Source organism: Grammomys surdaster, unplaced genomic scaffold (assembly GCF_004785775.1).
Source record: "Grammomys surdaster isolate TR1022 unplaced genomic scaffold, NIH_TR_1.0 280, whole genome shotgun sequence".
NCBI classification, from domain to species: Eukaryota; Metazoa; Chordata; class Mammalia; order Rodentia; family Muridae; genus Grammomys; species Grammomys surdaster.
Genome location: NW_021604721.1, coordinates 2,677,778 through 2,702,044, shown reverse-complemented (window position 1 = coordinate 2,702,044; position 24,267 = coordinate 2,677,778). Strand labels below are relative to the sequence as shown.

The window sequence follows — 24,267 nt, the reverse complement described above, 5'->3', positions numbered from 1 at the left end:
TTAATGGATCAGAACTACACATCACAGAGTTGTATCCCTCAAAGAACAACAATGAGGGAAGACAATCTTTCCCAGAGTGCAGCTCCCTGTCTACATCCTTTCCACAGCTAAAGGTCTTCCTCTAAGGAGCCTGAGGGCACATAAAAAGGCCACTGCTGCAGAACAGAGTGCTTACCTTCTCCTTGACAAAGAGAGACAGGGTTGGGTCCAGGAAGCCAAAACAAGAGCTGAGAGAGATGATCATGAAGGCTATAAGACCAATCTTGGGTAAGGTGACAAGTTTCCAGAAGGACTGTTTTCCTGGATCCGACTCTTGGGGTTAAAAATAAAAACAGAGGGCTGGTGAGATGGCTTAGTGCTTAAGAGCACTGACTGGCCTTTGGCTGGCGCAGACACCTAGCTGATCTTCTTCTGTGGAGACACCTTGTCCTGAGCCATCCTAGAGGAGCCATTGTACTGAGAGCAGCGAGTAAGAACCCTCACCCACTACCCCATGCCCCAGAGTTACAACTGGGAGCCAGGGGTGCACAGGAACCATCAGCTACCCAAACCCCGCCCATCCGGAATACTACTTCCTTTCCGCCCTGTGTCTGGTCCTTATGGCTGGGGCAGACACCAAGCTGGTCTGCTCCTGTGGAGACACCTTGTCCTGAGCCATCCTAGAGGAGCTGCTACACACAGAGCAGCAGGATTTCAGGATCTCAGAGGCGGCCTGAGTCCCAGGAGTTCTTCCACCCAGGAGCTGAGGATCATAGGAACACAGAACCATCGGGACTCTGAGGAATTCTGACACAAGCAAGATAACTGGAAAGACAGACTCCAGTCTTACTCAGTGAGCACAGGTAACACTAGAGTTAATCAGATCACGAAAGGCAAGCTCAAGAAAAAAAGCAACAGAAACCAAAGTTACATGGCATCATCAGAACCCAGTTCTCCCACCATAGCAAGCCCTGGACCCCCATCACACCAGAAAAGCAGGATTCAGATTTAAAATCAATTCTCATGATGATGATAGAGGATTTTAAGAAGGACATAAGTAACTCCCTTAAAGAAGTACAGGAAAGTACAAGTAAACAGGTAGAAGCCCTTAAAGAGGAATCACAAAAATCCTTTAAAGAATTGCAAGAAAACACAACCAAACAGGTGAAGGAATTGAACAAAACCATCCATTATCTAAAACTGGAAATAGAAACAATGAAAAAAATCTCAAAGGGAGACTGCCCTGGAGATAGAAAACATAGGAAAGAGATCAGGAGTCATAGACGAAAACATGAACAACAGAGTACAAGAGATAGAAGAGAGAATCTCAGGTGCAGAAAATACCACGGAAAACATTGACACAGCGTCAAAGAAAATGCAAAATGCAAAAAGCTCCTAACCCAAAACATCCAGGAAATCCAAAACTCAATGAGAAGACCAAACCTAAGGACAAAAGGTATAGAAGAGAGTGAAGATTCCCAACTTAAAGGGCCAGTAAACATCTTCAAAAAAAGAATACAGGAAAACTTCCCTAGCCTAAAAAATGAAATGCCCATAAACATACAAGAAGCCTACAGAACACCAAACAGACTAGACCATAAAAGAAATACCTCCATAATAATCAAAACATTGAATGCACAAAACAAAGAAAAAATACTGAAAGCAGTAAAGGAAAAAAGTCAAGTAACATATAAAGGCAGACCTATCAGAATTAGATCAGACTTCTCACCAAAGACTACAAGAGCTAGAGGATCCTGGACTAATATCATACAGACCCTAAGGGAACCCAAATGCCAGTCCAGACTACTATACCCAACAAAATTCTCAATCACTATAGATGAAGAAACCAAGATATTCTATGACAAAATGAAATTTGCACAATATCTTCCCACAAACCCAGCACTTCAAAGGATAATTGATGGAAAACGCAAACACAAGGAGGGAAACTACAACCTAGAAAAAGCAAGGAAGTAATCTTCCAACAACCCCAAAAGAAGATAGCTACACAAACATAATTCTACTTCTAATAACACAAGTAATAGGAAGCAAAAATCATTTCTCTTAACATCAATGGACTCAATTTTCCAATAAAAAGATGTAGATTATCAGACTAGATACATAAACAGGACCCAGAATTTTGCTGCATACAAGAAACTCACCTCAGTGACAAAGACAGACACTACCTCAGAATAAAAGGATGGAAAACAATTTTCCAAGCCAATGGTCCCAAGAAACAAGCTGAAGTAGCTATTCTAATATCAAATAAAATAGACTTTCAACCAAAAGGAATCAAAAAAGATAAGGAAGGACACTTCATACACATCAAAGGAAAAATCTAGCAAGATGATCTCTCAATTCTAAACATCTATGCTCCAAATGCAAGGGAACACACATAAAAAAAGAAACTTTACTAAAGCTCAAAGCACACATTGCACCTCACACAATAATAGTGGGGGATTTTAACACTCCATTCTCTGCAATGGACAGATCATGGAAACAGAAACTAAACAAAGATACATTGAAATTAACAGAAGTTATGAACCAAATGGATTTAACAGATATCTATAGAACATTTCATCCTAAAACAAAAGAATATACCTTTTTCTCAGCACCTCATGGTACCTTCTCCAAAATAGACCATATAATGACTCACATAACATGCCTCTACAGATACAAAATGATTGAAATAGTCCCTTGCATCCTATCAGATCACCATGAAATAAGGCTGGTCTTTAATAATGACAAAACCAATGGAAAACCCACATGCATGTGGAAACTGAACAATGCTCTACTCAATGATGACTTAGTCAAGGAAGAAATAAAGAAAGAAATTGAAGACTTTTTAGAATTTAATGAAAATGAGGAAACATCATACCAAAATTTGTGGGACTCCATGAAGGCAGTGCTAAGAGGAAAACTCATAGCTCTAAGTGCCTACAAATGGAAATTGGAGAGAACATACATTAACAACTTGACAGCACACCTGAAAGCTCTAGAACAAAAAGAAGGAAATACACCCAAGAGGAGTAGACATCAGGAAATAGTCAAACTCAGGGCTGAAATCAACCAAGCAGGAACAGAAAGAACTATACAAAATATCAACAAAATCAGGAGTTGGCTCTTTGAGAAAATCAACAAGATAGATAAACCCTTAGTCAGATTAACCAGAGTGCACAGAGACAATATACAAACTAATAAAATCAGAACTGAAAAGGGAGACATAACAACAGAAATTGAAATTCAAAAAATCATCAGATCCTACTACAAAGGCCTATACTAAAAAAAAAAAAAAAAAAAAAAAACTGGAAAATCTGAATAAAATGGACAATTTTCTAGACAGATACCAGGTACCAAAGTTAAATCAGGCACAAATAAACCATCTAAACAGCCCCATAACCCCTAAAGAAATAGAAGCAGTCATTAAAAGTCTACCTACAAAAAAAAGGCCAGGACCAGATGATTTTAGTGCAGAATTCTATCAGATCTTCAAGGAAGACATAATACCAATTCTCTTCAAACTATTTCACAAAATAGAAACAGAAGGAACACTACCCAGTTCATTCTATGAAGCCACAATCACACTCATACCTAAGTCTCACAAAGAACCAACAAAGAAAGAGAACTTCAGACCAATTTCCCTTATGAATATCTGTGCAATGAATACTCAATAAAATTCTAGAAAACCGAATCCAAGAACACATCAAAACAATCATCCATCATGATCAAGTGGGCTTTATCCCAGAAATGTAGGGATAGTTCAATATCCGTCAATGTGACTACATAAACAACTCAAAGGAAAAAAAAAAACCACATGATCATCTCACTAGATTATGAGAAAGCATTTGACAAAATTCAACATGTCTTCATGGTAAAAGTTTTGGAAAGATCAGGAATTCAAGGCCCACACTTAAACATAGTAAAAAGCAATATACAGCAAACCAGTAGCCAACATCTAACTAAATGGAAAGAAACTTTAGCAATCCCACTAAGATCAGGGACTAGACAAGGCTGCCCACTCTCTCCCTACCTATTCAATATAGTACTGGAAGTCCTAGCCAGAGCAATTAGACAACAAAAAGAAGACAAAGGAATACAAACAGGAAAGGAAGAAGTCAAAATAGCGCTATTTGCAGATGATATGATAGTATACTTAAGTGACCCCAGAACTTCCAACAGAGAACTCCTAAACCTGATAAACAACTTCAGCACAGTGGCTGGTTATAAAATCAACTCAAACAAATCAGTAGCCTTCCTCTACATAAAAGATAAACAGACTGAAAAAGAAATTAGGGAAATGACACCCTTCACAATAGTCACAAATAATGTAAAATACCTTGGTGTGAATCTAACCAAGCAAGTGAAAGACCTGTATGACAAGAACTTCAAGTCCCTGAAGAAAGAAATCGAAGAAGATCTCAGAAAATGGAAAAATCTCCCATGCTCATGGATTGGCAGGATTAATATAGTAGAAATGGCCATCTTACCAAAAGCAATCTACAGATTCAATGCAATCTCCATTAAAATATCAACTCAATTCTTCACAGAGTTAGAAAGAAAAATTCTCAAATTTACTTGGAATAACAAAAAACCCAGGATAATGAAACTATTCTCAACAATAAAAGAACTTCTGGAGGAATCACCATCCCTGACCTCAAGCTGTACTATAGAGCAATAGTGATTTAGAAAAACTGCATGGTATTGGTACAGAGACAGGCAGAAAGATCAATGGAATAGAATTGAAGACCCAGAAATAAACCCACACACCTATGGTCACTTGATCTTTGACAAAGGAGCTAAAACTGTCCAGTCGAAAAAGGACAGCATTTTCAACAAACGGTGCTGGTTCAACTGGAGGACACATGTAGAAGAATGCAAATCGATCCATTCTTATCTCCTTGTACACCGCTGAAGTCCAACTGGATAAAGGACATCCACATAAAACCAGATACACTCAAACTAATAGAACAGAAAGTGGGGAAGACCCTTGAATACCTAGGCACAGGGGATAAGTTCCTGAACAGAACACCAATGGCATATGCTCTAAGATCAAGAATTGACAAATGGGACTTCATAAAATTGCAAAGTTTCTGAAAGGCAAAGGACACTGTCAATAGGACAAAATGGCAACCAACAGATTGGGAAAAGATCTTTACCAATCCCACATCTGATAGAGGACTAATATCCAACATATATAAAGAACTCAAGAAATTAGACTCCAGACAACCAAATAGCCTTATTAAAAGATGGTGTATAGAGCTAAACAAAGAATTATCAACTGAGGAAATTAGAATGGCCGAGAAGCACCTAAAGAAATGTTCAGTATCCTTAGTCATCAGGGAAATGCAAATCAAAACAACCCTGAGATTCCACCTCACACCAGTCAGAATGGCTAAGATCAAAATCTCAGGTGATAGTAGATCCTGGTGAGGATGTGGAGAAAGAGGAACACTCCTCCATTTTGGTGGGATTGCAAGATGGTGCAACCACTTTGGAAATCAGTCTGCCAGTTCCTCAGAAAATTGGACATAGCATTACCTGAGGACCCAGATATACCACTCCTGGGCATATACCCAGAAGATGCTCTAACATATAACAAGGACATATGCTCCACTATATTCATAGCAGCTTTATTTATAATAGCCAGAAGCTGGAAAGAACCCAGATGTCATTCAACGGAAGAATGGATATAAAAAATGTGGTACATTTACACAATGGAATATTACTCAGCTATTAAAAACAATGAATTTGAGAAATTCTTAGGTAAATGGGTGGAACTAGAAAATTTCATCCTAAATGAAGTAACCTAATCACATAAGAACACACATGGTATTCACTCACTGATTATTGGATTTTAGACCAGAAGCTTGAAATACCCAAGACTCAACTCACAGACCACATAAAGCTCATGAAGAATGAAGACCGAGTGGGGGTGCTTCGGTCCTTCTTAGAAGGAGTAACAAAATACTCAAGGGAGCAAATATGGAGACAAAGTGTAGGACAGAAACTGAAGGAGGGGCCCTCTGCAGACCATTCCACCTGGGTATCCATTCCATGTGCAGTCACCAAAGGTAGATGCTGATGTGGAAGTCAGGAAGTGCATGCTGATAGGAGCCTGACATGGTTGTCTCCTTAGAGGTCTGCCAGAGTCTGACATATTCAGAGGTAAATGCTCACAGCTAACCATTGAACTGATCACAGGGTTCCCACTGGAGGAGTTAGAGTGAAGACTGAAGGAGTTGAAAGGATTTGCCACCCCATGATGAGAGCAACAATACCAACCAACCAGAGCCCCCATGGCCTAAACCACCAGCCTGGGAGCACTTAGAGAGGGATCCATGGCTCCAGCTATATATGCAAGGGAAGATGGTCCTGTCAGGTATAGGTGGGAGAGGAGATCCTTGGTCCCATGAAGGCTGGATGCCGTGTGTGTGGGAATTCAAGTGTGGGGAGGTTGGAGTAGGGAGATAGGTAGGGGCACATCGTCATAGGAGCAGGAGGAGGGATGGGATAGGGGCTTCCTGGGTGGGAGGGGGTGAAATGGGGCAAGGGAATAACATCTGAAATGTAAATAAAATATCCAATAAAAATTTAAAAAAGAAAGAGCATTGACTGCTCTCCCAGAGGTCATGAGTTCTAATCTCAACAACTACATGGTGGCTTACAACCATCTGTATTTAGATCTGATACCCTCTTATGAGTTGTCTGAAGATAGTTACAGTGTATAAACATATAATAAATAAAATTTTCAAAAACCTTTAGAAATAAATGAATAAAAATAAAAACAGAGATACATCATAGCAATTAACATCTCTTAGTGTTACTTTTTAACTTACTTTTGAGGGGCAAGGCTGGTAAGACTATCTATCTGGTAAAAAAAAAAAAAAAAAGCAATTGTACTATTGGGTTGCCTGAAATTAAATAGTATCATCAACATCAGCTTCTAAACTCTTCATCTTTAGAATCCAGAATGGATTTTATTTAAAAGACTGACATTTATCCTGGCATGGTGGTGTATGCCCACTATCTCAGCACTTGGGAGGCAGAAGCAGGAGGCTCAGGAATTCATTTCATCCTTGGCTACATAGTGAGTGAAGTCAGCCTGTGCTCTGTAAGACTCAACTCAAAAGACACACAAAACAAAACCCCAAAATAAAAATACTCAGGTTTTCAAATACGAATAGTGTCTAGTGGAATTAGTGAGCAGGGAGGTTTTTAAGTTACAATCTAGAAGTAAGGCTTTTGGGATGGGACAGTGGAGTGAGCAACTGCAGAGAAAGTGCCACCCAAGGTTTGAGCTCCATCAGGGACGTGTGTGTGTGTGTGTGTGTGTGTGTGTGTGTGTGTCTGTGGTTAAGGAGGGCTTCTCATTTGCTTTGTAAAACAAGACCTGGTTATTTGTGAGTGCATGATAAACACTAATCTAGAGACTGGAAGTTGGTGTTACTGTGTAAACCACTTTTATCATTTAAGATCACTTCTCTCAGTCTCCTAACCCATGGTCATGCCTATCCGAATACCGGGCACGGCTATCTGCAATGTCGAAACATTCAAAGAGTATACAAATTTTTGCTATTTTAGGTAATATTCTCAGGAAAATTTTCAAAATACAGAGAATACTATAATCCAAAAGCTCAACCTTCAAACCGTGGTATATATTTTACTTTAGAGAGGAAATAGTGCCATTTTGTGGTACAACCAGGTATTGCCAACAATACCAGGTATTGTTGATCAGTAGTGAATTTTAAACTGTAATGAATTTAAATTGAAAATTACAAAAGATGGGCTGGAGAGATGGCTCGGTAATTAGAGCACTCACTTCTCTTTAAGAGGAGCAGAGTTCCATTTACAGTTCCCACATCATGTGACTCACAATCACCTTGAGCCCCAGCTCCAGGGGATCCAATGCATCTGAGCTCTGCAGGCATCTGCACTCACACACATCCTCAGACACACACATAATTTAAAATAGTAAAAATAAGCAGGCATGTGTATGCCTTTAATTCCAGCAATCAGAAGAGAGAGGCTGTTGGTTTCGAGGCCATCCTGGTTTACAAGAGAGAATTGCAGGACAACCAGGGCTACACACACACACACACACACACACACACACACAGAGCAAAAAAAATCCAAATAATATATATTAAAATAAAAAAATTAATTACACAAAAGTTTTGTTTTAGTATGTTACATTTCTTGTGTATACAGAAAGCATTACCTGTTATAATGTTTGGGTCGGTGATTAAGAACACTAGCTGCTCCTGCAAAAGACATAGGTTTAGTTCTCAGCACCCACACAGCAGCTCAAATACATCTCTAACTCCAGTTTCAGGGAATCTAATTACTTCTTTCTGACCTCTGTGGGCACAGACATGCACACAGACAAAAACTCATACACACAAAATGAAATAAGTGAAGATCATCAATAGTTTTAAGTTTAAAATAAAAGAATGTATCAAAATACTTATAAAAAGCAACACTTTACTGGTGTAAGTGAAAACTCTTGGGTAGAACATAGCAAAACCTATGGAAAGTTTCAAAGGTACTTGGGTGTCCCCGTGTTTCTTCCAGATCCTGGTATTGCTATTCTTCTTGAAGAGACAGAACTCCCTGGTTACCAACACCTACTCTGAAATGTATCAGAGATGGGGAAGGCCATGAAAAAAGTCACACACGTGATGCCACTTGACATCATTATCTTACAAAAGAGAGATCTGAGGAAACTACTTAGAAAAGGGGACAGAGATAGACCACACTAGGTCAGTAGAAGCTATGGAAGAGTTTGGATATTTAAATTCAACTTCATGTGACAGCTCTTTTATTGACACTCGGCAACTGCTCAAATGGCTTTCAGGATAGGGTGTATGTTTCATAAAGATTATATTTTGAATTTGCCTGCAATCCTATCATGCTACAGACAAAGATAGGAGGGCCAGCCTGGTCTATGTAGTGAGCTCCAGGGCCTATATAGCAAGACCTTGCCTCAGAAAACAAATTAATTTACAAGTAAAACTGAGGGTTATCAGTAATGTATGACACTGATGTTTGCAAGTGTGTGTGCACATATGTACAGTGGAAAGAGTAAACCCAAGGAATTGACAAAAGCCACACCTTACCTCTCATGCTTGTCATTCTCTGTATGAGAACTTTTAAAATCTACTATTTTAGTAATTCTCAAGGATGATAGCTTTGTGTTCTGAGATCTCATCTCCACATTGTCTACAATGCCATGTAAAGTAAGAAATAATTAGGTAGGTTGTGGTGGCACATAGCTTTAATCCTAGTACTTGAGAGGCAGAGGCAAATGAATTCAAGTCCAGCCTGGTCCAGCATGGCCAGAGATGCACAGAAAAACCCTGTCTAGATTATATGTGTGCATGTGTGCGTGCGTGCGTGTGTGTGAGTGTGTGTGTATGTATGTATGTATGTATGTATGTATATATTGATAATAATAATAAATAGAAAATTCCAGAAATGAGCTTCTAAATTTTAAATAACTTTAATTATAGTAATTCAACTTGTTTTATGCTTCATTATTATTGCTAATCTCCTTTTACAAATTATTTATTTATTTTACATGTATGTGGTGTTTTGCCTGTGTGTGTATCTGTGCCATATACCTGCCATGTGTTCCTGGTGCTGTGGAGGCCAGAAGAGGATGCTCGGTCCTGAGTTACAGATGCTTGTGAGCCACTGTGTGGGTGCTGGGACTTGAACTCTCGTCCTCTGCAAGAGCAGCCAGTGATCTTAACCACTGAGCCACCACACCAGCCCCCTGTTGTTAGTCTCTTAACTGTGCCTAATTTTAGATTAAACTTTGTCATATGTATGTGTGCATTCATAAAACATAGTATAAGTGGTCTGGATGTGTGTTCTTGTTCAGGGTACAGGTCTTGTAGCCTGTGGTTCACAAAGGAGGTGGGACTATTGTGTGACCTTATAGATCCTTCTGTCACCATGTTGTAAAGCAGATCTCCTCAGGTTCTCGAGTTGAAGGTTTTAATGAGAGGTGTGACATTCCATGACTGGTAGAGCAGAACATCAGAGGACAACTGGAGAGCGGATCTGAAAATGAGGGTCAAGGGCTCCTAACAATGCTAAGTATCACTGGCCGTGGAGATGGAAGGAATGAGCAGAGGGCATAGAACACCCGATTCTGCCGATGGATGTGTTAAGACAAAAGACAATTTGGTTACTATTCTAATTGTCTGCATTAAAACTTTCAATAACTGTAAGAATACACTTAAATAGGAGCATTCCAATCTGAATTATAGCCTTAATATTATCGACCTTAAGGATTTTTTAAATTCCAGTTTTAGTTAGTCTGTCTTAGATGTCTTTTCTCATCTCCTAATGTAATAGAGTTATTTTTTTCTTCTGCTACATAGGAATCTGACCCCTTTCTTTTCTTTTTAAGATTTATTTATTTTATATATGGAAGTACACTGTCACTGTCTTCAGACACACCAGAAGAGGGCATTGGATCCCATTATAGATGATTGTGAGCCACCATGTAGTTGTGGGAATTGGACTCAGGACCTCTGGAAGAACAGTCAGTGACCTCACCTGCTGAACCCTCTCTCCAGCCCTAATTTTTTTAAAAAAAAAAATAATTAGACTTATTTATTTTATATGTGTGAGTGCTTCACCTGCCTGTTTGTATACAGGCCACGTGCATGACTGATGCCCAAGGAGATCAGAGGAGGGTGTAGCTCTCCTAGAACTGGAGTTACAGATGGTTTTGAGCCACTGTGTGGTTGCTGGGAATTGAACCCAAGTCCTCTGGAAGAGCATCCAATGCTTTTCACCACTGACCCATCTCTCCAGGTCTGTTGCTGACTGTTTTTTTAATTAATGATCAAATATTAAAACCATACCTGGATAAAGCCCAGAATGCTAAACTAAAGAAAAACAAACCAAACAGATTCCTTACAATTGCAGAAAAGATAAGTGCCACCTTGTGGTTTACAGTGGTATTGCCTCTCTGGCTCTGTTTTCCCCTGGTCCCTAGCTCTGGTGCTGAACTCTCCAGCTTTGTTACTTAGTAACCTGGCAAGCATACAAGTTGACTACCCTACTAAGAAGCAATGCTTACAATGTACATAAACCGGCTGGTAAATTTCATTTGAACCAAAGGGAACTACAAATGAGCCTCAGCTAAGTACCTGATGGCACAAAGTGTTCTATGTTCCTTGCCCTGGTTAACTCCCATCAGTTAACCAGTGACCATGGGTTCCTGACAACATACACAGTAATTTATATAGGAATGGAAGCCTTGAACCCCAAATGATTCCATTACTGTGCCAGAGACCTATGTCCTTGTAACTGTTACTTCTACACAGACAGGCCAAGGCCCACTGGGAAGGAAGACCGTGCCCTGCTACATTGAATGTTTTAGTTTGTTTAAGATGTATCTCAAAGAAACTAACAGAGTGAGAAACAAACATGTCACTTTGTGCCCAAGATAGCCTGGAACTCACTGTGTACACAAAGCTGGCCTAGAGTTGGGAGTGGTAGAAGCAGGAAATTCTCTATGAGTGGAAGACCAGCCTGTGAGTTCCAGGACAGGCAGAGCTATACTGTGAGATCTCATTTAAAAACAAACAAACAAAAGAACCTAAACACAATGTTGACCTAGAAGTTATAGGGATCTCACCTTGCTTTTATGGCTTTGTAGACAAAATGTGTTGCTCACAGCAATTTCTGGTGAAAATTTAGTTCACTACAATGATAATGGCTCGTGAGCAGAAATTAAATATTTGTTTCTCCTAAACCCTGGAAAATTTTGTGATATGCTTTTTTATTTTTATTTTTTTAAGATAGGGCCTCATGCAACTTAGACAGGCCTCAAACTCACTCTAGAGTTGAGGTGCCTTAAAAGTGAGCAACTACCATGTTCTGCTTGTGTGGAACTAGAGAGCAAACCTAGGACTGCATGCATGCTAGGTAAGAACTCTGCTAATTAAGCTACATTCCTAGACCTTTGTAAACAAAAATTCTCATAAATTACCCATATCTTAGGAAAGAGAACCAATTTTTGAGAGTGCAGCAAAAGAAGTATTACATTAACTAAAAGCTAACATATAGTAATGTATCCTTTACAAAGACATAAAAATAAAATAAAAAGTCTAAAATGAGTATTAAGTTTGAACTTACCATAACTAGGCAAAATGCATAGGTTGAGTGGTATCATCAGCAGAACTATGCACCCTAGAAGAATAAAGGGCACCTCGTAGCCAAAGGATTGATACAAAAGGCCACCCAAAGGGGGACCTGCTACCAGCCCCAGTCCAGAAAAAACCTCAAGACTTCCCTAAAAGTAAAAAAGCAAAAGAGAATTTAGCTCATGTATTTTTTTTTTTTTAGTTGAAGGATTACACATGATAACACATGCCTTTAATCTCAGCATTTGGAAAGCAGAGACAGGTAGACCCTTAACAGTTCCAGACCAGAAAGGGTGACAAAGTAAAATCTCATCTCAAAATGCCTGGTATTGTAAACCTAGCTAACCCCCCTGTGGCTGGTAAGGTCATGGGCATGAGAATAGACTCTGGTAACTGCCACTTTCCTAAACCGGTATAGTGTATAAACACATTTGAAATATATATTCTTAGGGCCACAGGGAAGTGCACCTCCCACCTCTCATCAAAGAAGCTTCCTTTCAAAGCTGCTGGAGCGCATTACAGAAATCTGCAACTGGTCTCAGGGTGCTCAACGCCAATTGATACATATGCACCAAAACCTGTATAACTAAGTCTTGAGAAACACCAAGGAATAAGGGTAGAAAGATGGTAAGACCCAGAGGCCCAGAACGTCAGCTATGAAAGAGTGCCTTCTACATGTGACAGCGAAGTTGCATCCATGAAATATCAATACAGTTACCTGAGGAAGACCAGCATAATGACTACACTATCTGACATGCCACATGGATGAGAGAAATTTCACAAATCATTATCCCCAGATGAAGCACTACAGGTAACCAATGGCTGCTAAAAAGAGGAGAATCAGTTTTCTCTAGGGGGAAGCCCCTGATTGGTTATCCAACGCAGTGGTCAGGGCTGAGCATATATACATATAAGCAATACTAGATGAACTTGGTGGAAGCTGTATTTACACACACACACACACAAGTAATTAAAGAGAAGGGGTGGAAATTATTTAAATATTGTACTCATGTAGAAATTTTAAAAATGTCATTTCATGACTTATACACACACACACACAGAGAAATATTTGTTTACACATTGATGTTGTAGCACTGTTTGTGATGTCAAGCAAGGTTTGGTGGCAGACTCCTGTGATCTCAGCATCCAGGAGAAGAGATTCAGGCAGCAAAACCAGGAATTCAAGGTCAACTTTTGAGAGTTTTAGCCAGCCTGACCTACATGAGACCCTGTTCTAAACAAAGGGACAAAAGATGCAAACGATGTAAATATTCACTAGCATTTTAATTAACTAGGAGATATCTACATAGTGTATGCAGCCAGTAAAGAGAGAATAAGTATGGGTTTTGTAACTAGATACAGTAGGTTTCCACTGTGAATTTGTCAGTATAATCATTGAGGCGTTAAATGATGTGAAGAGTATGTCATCACTTTCGTAAAGAAAAGGAGAAAGAGTCCTGCTGCTACTCTATATGCACATGTACGTGTGTGCATGTGTGTGTGCATATGTGTGTGTGCAAATGCATGTGTGCACATATGTACTTGTATGTATGTGTACATGTGTGCATGTGTACATATGTATATCTGTGCATGTGTATGTGCAAATGTATTTGTGTGTATGTGTGTGCATATGTACATGTGTGGGTATGTACTTGTATCCATGCATAGGTATGGAATCTTGGGAAAAAGCCCTCTTGGAGTAGGTGAGGCACTGGGTGCATGGATGGCACATGTGTGTTTGAAGTCAGAACAACAGTGCTATGTGTCAAACATTTACTATATTCTCTTTCTTTTTTTTTTTTTTTCGAGACAAGGTTTCTCTGTGTAGTCCTGGCTGTCCTGGAACTCACTCTGTAGACCAGGCTGGCCTCGAACTCAGAAATCCGCCTGCCTCTGCCTCCCAAGTGCTGGGATTAAAGGTGTGCGCCACCACCACCCGGCTATTTACTATATTCTCTATTCCATTTCATAACTTTCTAATTTTATGCTGCATAAAATTAACTAAAGATAAAATAAACAAGGCAGTCCTGTGGAAAAGAAGCTTACTGTTGAGGAAATTGGAGCATTTTACATCAATCTAGTTTTCTAGGGCTTTAAATACATCTATGGCTTATAAAGGGGAATTAAGCATCCTACCTACCCTGTAATTATGACACACAATCCATGTATTTTATTTACAAGCAGTAAGCCTAGATTGGGCAGATTCGGAGCTATTCTAACTTAGGTCCCAGCCATAACGTCCCTTATTACTGCTGTTTTTTTCTGGCCATGTGCTCATGGTCAATTCCCTCTCATTTCATCCTCCACCTTCATGTCCTCCCATCCCTCTTCTCTCCTCTACCTGCAACCCCCTCACTCCATCCTCAAGTCCTGTCTTCCTCCCTCTACTGCCCAATCACAGGCTCCAACCTTTTATTGATCAGTTAAGTTGGGGAGCAAGGTTTACATACCATCACTTGGTGACCCTGTGAGGATCTGCTTGTTAGGGGCAACCAGATCTTGAGAGCCAGTATTTGGCGATAGAATTCAAGTGGCATCAGACCAACCCACTATAATGGCTGACAATTCTACAGTCAAAATCTGTAAAGTCCACACATGATTAAGTAACTTGTGAAATATGTTGGCCCTGGCTATGACTTTTTATGGAAGACTCGGAGGGGGGCAGGCAAGTCTACGTTCTCCTGCCAATCTCAAATGCCAGTGGATGGCTGCTGCCGTCATAAGAATCTTCTTGCCAGCATGGTCCACAGGATACCAGCTCCTTAAGAGGTCAACAAGTCTGATGTGGAGGAAGTTGACACATGGATAAACTGACAGGGTAGTAGTCAGAAAATGTTCAAAATCAGAAGGGTGCTCCTCAGACAAGACAGAAGTGTTCTGAGAATTTCAAGATAACCTGTGATCTCTTCCAAGAATCTGGGGAAAATAGCATAAAGACTCTTATGAGCTAAGCTTTTGTCATGAGGGATAGCTTCTAGAGTAGAGGAAAGCTATGGGCATCTCTGGACCTACTCATAGGACCACAAGGAAGTAGCAAAACGCTACTCAGATCTTAGAAAGGGAAAGAAAGAAATGGGGGGTGGGGCAGGATAGAGATTAGAGAGGTGGCTCGGTGGTTAAGATCACATGCTCTTTCAAAGGACCTCAGCTCTATTCGCAAAACCCATATGATAGACAACAATCATCATAACTCCAGTTCCAGAGTATCTGATACCCTCTTTTGACCTTCGTGGTTCCCCAGGCTCACAAGTGGTATACATGAATATATGCAGGCAAAACGCTCATACAGACATAAAAGAAAACAAATATTTAAAAATATTTCAAGAGTGATTTAAAAAAAAAAGAAATGTTGGCATCCTGTTTACCCATCAAAGTGCATAGACCAGGAAGAGCATTTAGGGAGCACTAGAGATCACTGCCTTTTGTTTTTCTTCTTAGGATACAGGATCTCACTGTGTAGCTCTGGCTGGCCTGGCTGTGTGGGCAGGAGATCCTGCTGCCTCTGCCTCCTAAGTGCTAGGATTAAAGGCATGTGCCAGGTTTCCACTTCTTTTTAAGCTCTCTCTTCCTGGGGTAGAGTTGTCACAGATGGTCTCCATTTCTTTGCTTGCTTTGTTTTTCAGACAGTGACTCACAGGGTCACCCATGCTGACCCTCCAACTGTTGATGTTCCAACTACCCATGTTGTGGGTTACAGGTATGTGTCACTACACCAAGCAATGCTATGCTTTTTTATCTTTTCACTTGCTGTTGGAACTAGAAATCACAATGAAGGGGGTGTGGGAGAAGGGTGACACACACAAGAGAGTGGGGGAAAGAAGAAATCAAACAAATCCTTTGGCCATGTAAGAAAGGAACTAAGAATAAGTTCAAATTACATACCATGATTGTAGCCACATTATTTGGGAAAGCCTTTGCAAGGATGGAAGACGAGGCAGTTATGGCTGCACCAAAGCCTATGGCATCTACTATTCTCACCAGAAAACACATGGCAATAAATATCGGTCCTTCTGGAAGCTGATCCAAGACACTGAAAAAGAACATGACAATTACCAAATGTCAAACTGGTCTCAGTTTTTAATTCACTATACTCCTTGAAGAGAACCACACTTTCCAAACTTATTAGATAAAAATCTCTTTAGGGATCTTCTAAAAAGTTGGTTTGTCAGCTGGGTGGTGATGGCACATGCCTTAAATCCCAGCACTGAGGAGGCAGAGGCAGGTGGGTCTGTGTGAGTTCAAGACCAGCCTGGTCTAAAGAAGGATTCCAGGACAGCCTGGACTTCACAGGGAAACTCTGGGGTGGGGAGGGAGGTTGGTTGTCCCAGTTTTGATAGGGAATTGCTGTTTTTAATTTTTGTTATAATTCAAGCCATGACAGCTTAGCTGTCCCTTTTTTGTTGGTATAACTGGTTTCTGATAACAGTATTCTAAATAAGCTTCTTTGGAATATTTTGGTCCCCTGGACCCATAGAAGACTGTGATGACAGGACCTATCATAGGTAACAAAATCAGAGGATGTAGAAGTTCTCAACATCAGCCATATTGTCTACTATAACTGATGCTCATCTTACCAAATGCATCTCTGCTTTTAATTTACATATTTATCTATTATGGTGCTGTGCTGATCACAAGGCCTCAGCCATGGTAGGCCAATACTCTTGCAGAGCTATGCTTAAGTTGCTCACAGTACTTAAGTTACTTCTTGAAAACCTTTGACACCTAGCACAGTGCAAATGCTATATAAGTAGTTGATATAGCTGTTATTGTCAGATAGTGATAGGAAAGACCAAACTCGTGCCTTTTATCTCTGTCTCAGCATTCCGAGGCAGAGGCAGACAGAGCTCTGTGAGTTCAAAGCCAGCCAGGTCTACACAGTTCCAGGCCACTCAGGGCTACACAGTGATACCCTGTCTCAAAAACAACCACAAAACAAAAGGAGTTGGTGGAGCTTGTCTAGGAACATTACAGAAGAAAAGGAGGAAGCTGAAAAAGATTTCTGATGACTCCTTTCAGCATCCATAGCCAGGGGTCTGGTTCTGTAAGAAACAGATTCTCTTTTCTGCCTAAGCAAAATGTTTCTATGACTTAGAAGACTATTAAGTTCTCATCATGAGTGGTCACAGGAGTCCTGGTGGATGAATTCAGGAGCCACAGTGCTGTTTTCTCTATTGTCTTAAGACAGGGTTTTCCTATATAGTGCAGGCTGGCCTCAAATTTGAGGTCCTCCTCCATTGCCTCTGGAGAGCTGGAATTACAGGTCTTCATCACCATGTTTGCTTCAGCAGGCAGTCAACAGAAGATCTTGGAGGATGCTCTTTAAGGTCAACAATGTTTCTATTTTCTTCCCACCTCCCTCCCTCCACCATTAGTCACAGAGTAACCATCTGATAATATAGTGCTGATTGGTACTGATTGGTTGCTGTTAATGGATCAGTGAGTTGGCTTAGCGAGGTAAGGTGATCACAGCACAAGCCTGGCAACCTGAGCTCAATACCTGGAACCCATGTAAAGGTGGAGAAAGGAAAACAATGCCACCTCTGCCCTCCACATGCACAACATCCCCCCTCATACACATATAATAACAATAAACCTTTAAGAGAACTTTTAAAGCCATTAACATTTTTAGGAGATGGACTAAGAATTTTATCCTTGTTCCCAAACATTAGAAAGTTACTTACCCAAAGAGAATTGTAACTCCTCCTGAGACAAACATTCCTGCTATAAACATAAATTTGGCTCCAATGTGTACAAGCTACAATAAGAGCGAAAAGTGATACATGAATTGCTTCCACAAGTCTACATGTACATAAACAAGCCTAGTAGCACATATACAACTGCAGGAAAGCATGAGTTTTAATATCATATCAAAATAATTGTTTAAAAGAATTGTAACATACACTGTTCATAAGCATGGAAGGGACTAACATCAACCACAAAGAGAACTGTGGCGTGATTTATAAAGATATAATGGCATTATTTTCACATATATAGAAATTCTAGAGTAGTAAGTTATAATAATTCACCCCATGGTTTTTGAAGATTAAGATATGTATATGAGCACCAACACTTACATATTTTCCAAACACCAAAGATGCCAGCAATTCAAATAACGCGTAGCATCCGAAGATCATTCCGATCATGGTGTTGCTGGCCCCCTTCTTTTCTGCCTTAGAAAGAACAGAAACAGGAATACAATTTAAAAGCCAGAACAGCATTGGTGGAAAGACAGGAGGATGAAGTCAGAACATCACCTTTGTGACTTTCATATATGTACAGTAATTTCCAAGATTTGGGGGCGGGAGCATTAATGTCCACATAATAATAAAATAAAAAATAATAAAAATAAAATAATAAATAAGTATTTTTGTAAAAATTAACTTACCAAGTAGCAGGTTCCTTGGAACATTTTTGTACATACTTAGTTTGGTTGGTCCTACCCTATCTCCTGTTCAAACCTTTCCATTTCTGGAATTTTAAAATATTATTTTAAAATAAGTAAGGTAAGGAAAGATATGAAAGTAGATGGTAAAATCTAGACTCTGATATGAAAATAATTCACTTAGTTTGCCCATAAAGAATTCCATGGCACATACCTTTCATCCCAGCGCTCGGGAGGCAAAGGCAGACAGATCTCTGTTAGTGTGAGACCAGCATGAACTACAGAGTGACTACACAGAGCTACACAGTAAAACCCTACCTCCAAAAAACAAAATAAATAAATAAATAAACAAACAAATAATTTCTTCATCTGAGTAAAAGTCAGTATTACAGAATATAAAACACACAAAATACTTGAGATGAGGCAACCTGGGCCAGCTTCTCAGTCACAGAGCTAAGGAAACAGCTGATGTAGACAGACTTCCTTTTTGGCATTGCTTCTAGAATTGCAGTCTACACAAAACAAACACAAAGCACGTGGCAGTCACTAGTTCTAGAAAAAAATAAACAAAGCCAAAAAAAATCGAGGAGAGGAAATGTCAAGAACTGGCAAATGGGTCATAGGAAGGCCCAGCCAGTAGGCTCCATGGCCCATTTGGGGAGAATTTTTTTTCCTGTGAGGAGTGCAGATAAAGGATGCTCCACACAGTTTACTCTCCATAGTTGGGATTATTAATCTTTAGAGCCTGTTCCACCAGGGACATCTAATCTTTGCTATAGATGATGCAGCACTTATTCTAAATCTACTTTGTGTATGCACCTGAATATGTGTACGTGCACCACAGGTGTGCATGGATTTCCTGGGACTGGAGTTACAAGCAGTTGTGAGCTACTCTGAGAGTGCTGGGAACTGAACTCATGTCCTTTGCAAGAACAGCAGGTGTTCTTAACCACTGAGCCACCTCTTAAGCCTCTAAAAACCTCTTCAAATTGTGCAAGTATGGTTGACCTGTGAGCCCCAGTGAGGCAGTGGTCAGAGAAACAGCTCTGTGTTCCCACCTCCAGAAGGCTGAGTCCTTTTCAGAGACCTCTACTCAGCTCAAGCTGAGATTCTTTCGTTTATTTTTTTTTTCGCTTTTTGAGACAGTATGCCATGTAGCCCTGACTAGCCTAAGACTTGCTATGTAGCTGAAGCTGGCCTTGAATTCCTCCTGATTTTCCTGCCTCTGCTTCCTGAGTAATGTACAGGCATGTACCACCACATTTATTCACGTGATGCTATAAATCAAATATGGGGCTTTGGACTAGGCACACACCACCAACTGAGCTGCAACCCCAGCTTCAAGCTAATGCTCTTTATTTCACCACAGAGAAAGAATTTCAGGACAAGTCCACATGAAGCAAAGCTGAAGCTTATTATGAGGTACAGATGGAGGTTATTATATTTTAAATAGACTTAAACATAGACATTTTAGACAGAAAGAAGGGTTGGGGTTTAAGGGTGGAGAGAGGCACTTATGGAAGGATAGTACACATCCCAATGTGGGTGTGTGCTTCTCAAGACAGGAACATGTCAGTGTCTTTATAATAGTCACACTGATAATTTCCCCTATCTATCTTGCCTCAGATCCTCACATTGGGTGTATATACATTTAAGGGTTAAAATATGCAGATCTTTAATGCCAGTGCTTGGAATGCTGAGGCAGTGGGATCTCTGTGAGTTTGAGGCCAGCATGGTCTACAGAGCAATAACTAGACAATCCAGAGCTACACAGTGAGACCCTGTATTTAAAAAATAAAAAGGAATGATTCTTAAGGATAAACTATGAAACTCCAAGTCGGTATGAAATGGAGTATGGAGCCTCACATGGCTGTTCTCTGAGAGTCACCACTTACTAAAAAAGTAATCTTTTCTGTGCCTGGCTGTGTGTCTTATGGAGTATTTATAGTCAGTTGAGTGGTTTCAATTCATCCTTTCACCAGAGCATTAAACAACTTTACTCAGAAATACACATACCTGAGAAACCTTCAGAATGAGTCCTTAGGCCTGGGGCAGATGGTTCAGCAGTTAAGAGCAAGTGTTGCTCTTGTACGGCTCACAACCATCAGTAATGTCAGTTCTAGGGGACCTACCTTCTGATATCTTACCTTCTGATATCTTATGTATGAGGTACACATACATGCATGTCCAAAATAAATAAATCTTTAATTAAAAACTATGTATATAGATTTAAAACCACTTTCTCTACAGTAGCCACAATTGCATTTCTTTTCTTGTTTTTTTTTCAAACTACAGCTTTTGTGCATGCGTGCATGTGCATGTGCATGTGAGTGTGCGTAAGCGTATGAATGTACAAGTACACTCAGATAGATAAGGAGGGCAGAGCAGGACATTGGTGTCTTCTGCTATTTCTGTCATCCTTGCCCTCATACAGGATCTCTCTCTCACTGAACCACTTCAACTAGATCAAGCTGACTAGTGAACTCTTATGCTCTACCTGTCTCTGTCTAATGTTGGGGTTACAGGACTTATCAGCCATGCCTGGCTTTTTACATGCATGCTGGAGAATCAATCTCAGGTCCTCTTGCTTGCAAAGCAGGTGTTCTTACCTAGTGAGCCATCTCTCCAGCCCCTCCAACCATGATTTTTTTTAAAAAACAAGTTCTCCATCCCTTCCCATGTGAGCTATGTGAGAGTTATGAGCTAGGAATGGGGACCTAAAACAAACTATGCATATTCATCTTACTGTAATGTTATATTACACATACTTTGTTTTTTATAAAAATACTGCTACTACATTTGTGTGGGTGTGTGTGGGAGCACGCATGTACCACAGCACATAAGTGAACATCAGAAAACAACCTGCAGAGTCAATTCTCTCCTTCTACCATATGGGCCTGAAGAAGCAAACTTAATACCTTTACCTACTAAGCCATCTTACCAGGACATGGGTGTGTGTGTGTGTGTGTGTGTGTGTGTGTGTGTGTGTGTTTCTGTCTGTCTGTCTGTCTGTCTGTCTGTTCGTGTGCCTGTGTGTGTGTTTGTGTGTGTCTGTGTGTGTGTCTGTCTGGGTGCCTGCATATGTATGTGTATCTGTCTATTTGCCTGCACTTGTCTGTGTGTGTGTGTGTACCTGTCTGTGTGTCTTGTCTGTCTGTGTCTATGTGTGTATCTGTCTGTCTGTGTCTGTGTGTCTGCATTTGTGTCTATGTGTGTGTGTCTGTCTCTGTGTGCCTGTATGTGTGTGTGTATATGTGTCTGTCTGTCTTTGTCCCTGTGTATGTGTCTGTTTGTGTATGTCTCTGTCTGTGTGTGTGTCTTTGTGAATGTCTGTGTGTGTATCTGTGTCTATGTGTGTGTGTATCTGTGTCTGTGTGTGTGTCTGTCTGTGTGCCAGCATGTGTGTGTGTGTCTGTCTGTGTGCCTGCATGTGCGTGTGTCTGTGTATATGTGTGAGTGACAATTCCTGGCTTGTAACTCTCATCTAGCCTGTCAGATAGGTTATAAGACCCTTCTCATTCTGGAGGGGCCCTACCTCATACCTTGGAGGTAGGATAATTACATAGAGAGCAAAGAGAACCTGGACTGTCAGGCCTGGCTGTGTTTCTATGCCCAGTCTGTAAACTGTCATGCTATATAGTGAGGTATCCACAAACCCCAAAGGCACAGGGCTCATGAGGTTTCTACACAGCTGAAAATGTTCTTGATTGGTAACATGTCACCCAATGCATTGGCTCATGCATGTTCTGTATAATAATTTAACCAAATTAATTAAACCCAAGGTCAGGTATGTATGATTCCCAACTTGTAGCCAGTTAGTCACAAGCTCCAGGCTACAGCTTGTGACTCAAGGGGTCTGCAACTGACATTTGAGAGCAGGGGACAGTCCTGGGACTGAGATATCTCCAGGTGACAGAGTCACAGGTATCCTGGATTAGAGGACTCCACAGTGTCTGTTGCTGAAGAGTTACTAGCTCTCTAGAAATAAAGGAGCAGCCCTGTGCCTTTTGAGGTCATAAAAGTGACCTGCGTTGTGAATGCACAGCAGGGGAAGCTGCACTTCAGCTGGCTTTTCCCTTTGTGCTGACTAGTTTTTTGTCAACTTGATACAAGCTGGAATCACTGGAGAAGAGGGAGCCTCAGTTGAGAAGATGCCTCAGTAAGATCAGGTTGTACGCAAGCTTTCAGGGCATTTTCTTAATTGATAATTGATGAGGAAAACCCAGCCCATGGTGGGTAGGACTACTTCTGAGCAGGTGGTTCTGAGTTCTATAAGAAAGTGGGATGAGCAAGCCATGATGAGCAAGCCAGGATGCAGCACCTCTGCATCAGCTCCTGCCTCCAGGTTCCTACCCTGTTTGAGTTTCTATCCTAACTTCCTTCAATGATGAACAGTGACATGGAAGTGTAAGCCAAATAAACTCTTTCCTCCCTAACTTGCTTTTTGGTCCTGGTGTTTCATTGTAGCAATAGAAACACTAAGACCCGCAGAGCAGGCAATTCTCAACCTGTGGGTCTCCACCCCTTTGTGAGAGTCAAATGACCCTTTCACATGCATTCGTCACATCAGATATTTGCATTATGATTCATAGCAGTAGCAAAATTAAAGTTATGAAGTAACAAAAAGAATTCTATTGTTGGGGGTCACCACAGCATGAGGAACTGTATTAAGGGTCTCAGCTCCAGGAAGGCTAAGTCAGAGCCTCTTATCATTATTTTGTCACAAAACCCAAATCTGGCTAACCACTCTGATGCTCTCCCAGCCACCAGCCCTGGGCATGCATTCCAGTGTTCTTGCCTTCCAGCTGTAGCTTGCCCCTCAGAGTCCCAGCCTTCTATCAAGGTTTTGCCCTGCCCTAAGTTTAAGCCACAGTGAGCTGTCTCCTGTTCTCTAAAAATATGGCATCACTCTGCCCTCCTCCGACCACCTCTGAAATGATACTCCTCCCTGTTATTTACCAAAGGAACTACCATTTCTCAAGCCACACCTCACTTAGACTCAACAGAAGTCTCAGACAGTGGCACACCCTTCTCCTTAGCCATAATTAATCTATCAAGAAATAGCTTGAATATAATCTCTTCTTGCCATCTTTTCCTTAAAGAATACCCAAAGTCTAAACCAATTCTCCTTTCCTTCCTGTCTTTTCTCATCTGCTTTACTCCTGGACACTTTCTGGCTTCTCCTTACCTGAGCACATATATCTATGGCTCAGCGCATCCAGAGTAGAAACTTCCATGAAATTGGACTGAACTGGGAAAGGCCCTCACTTCTGAGACTGCTATTTTAGAGTAATCAATGGGATCCTCGCTGTTCTCTCTCCTGGGATTGTCAGAGGTGTGCTGAAAACCAGTGAGTGCTCTATGCGTGCAGAACTATGTGTTGCTCCTTCAGCAGAGAAGCGCTCTCTGGTAGCATCCAAAGTGAAGGAGTACAGGCTATGGAGGTGGTTTAAGGACTGAGAAGTTGTCAGTGCACCGTGGACCTAGAACTTTGGAAAGATGCTCAAAATAAACATTTGGACATACTGTCTGAACTGGCTCAAATGAGTTCCCTTCATTCCATATTATATGCATGCACTACACACTCTAGTCTAACCTTTGTGTCATGGCTACAGTTCCTAACACCATGGAAAGAGCAAAGGTTAGAGGGAGCCAGCAATGTTAATCAGAATCCTTCCTTTGTGTAAACAATGCTTCTGGAGTTTATAATGAAGTCAGACTGAATTTCCTGGGTCATAACTATCT

At 40.7% G+C, this 24,267-nt stretch overlaps 1 protein-coding gene across 3 annotated transcripts in view; it reads right to left on the bottom strand.

Moving 5' to 3' along the window:
* Slc18b1 (solute carrier family 18 member B1) overlaps window positions 1-24,267 on the bottom strand; it is a 35,663-nt gene that overhangs the window by 8,708 nt on the left and 2,688 nt on the right. For 2 of the 3 annotated variants that reach the window (XM_028777348.1, XM_028777351.1), the window contains exons 3-7: window positions 18,215-18,310; window positions 17,822-17,895; window positions 16,023-16,170; window positions 12,133-12,289; window positions 176-312 (exon numbers count right to left, since the gene is read on the bottom strand). In XM_028777348.1, coding sequence (XP_028633181.1) covers window positions 176-312; window positions 12,133-12,289; window positions 16,023-16,170; window positions 17,822-17,895; window positions 18,215-18,310 — 612 coding nt within the window. Of the gene's footprint in view, window positions 1-175; window positions 313-8,194; window positions 8,238-12,132; window positions 12,290-16,022; window positions 16,171-17,821; window positions 17,896-18,214; window positions 18,311-24,267 lie in introns of all 3 variants that reach the window. The other variant, XM_028777349.1, reaches the window with a different exon arrangement.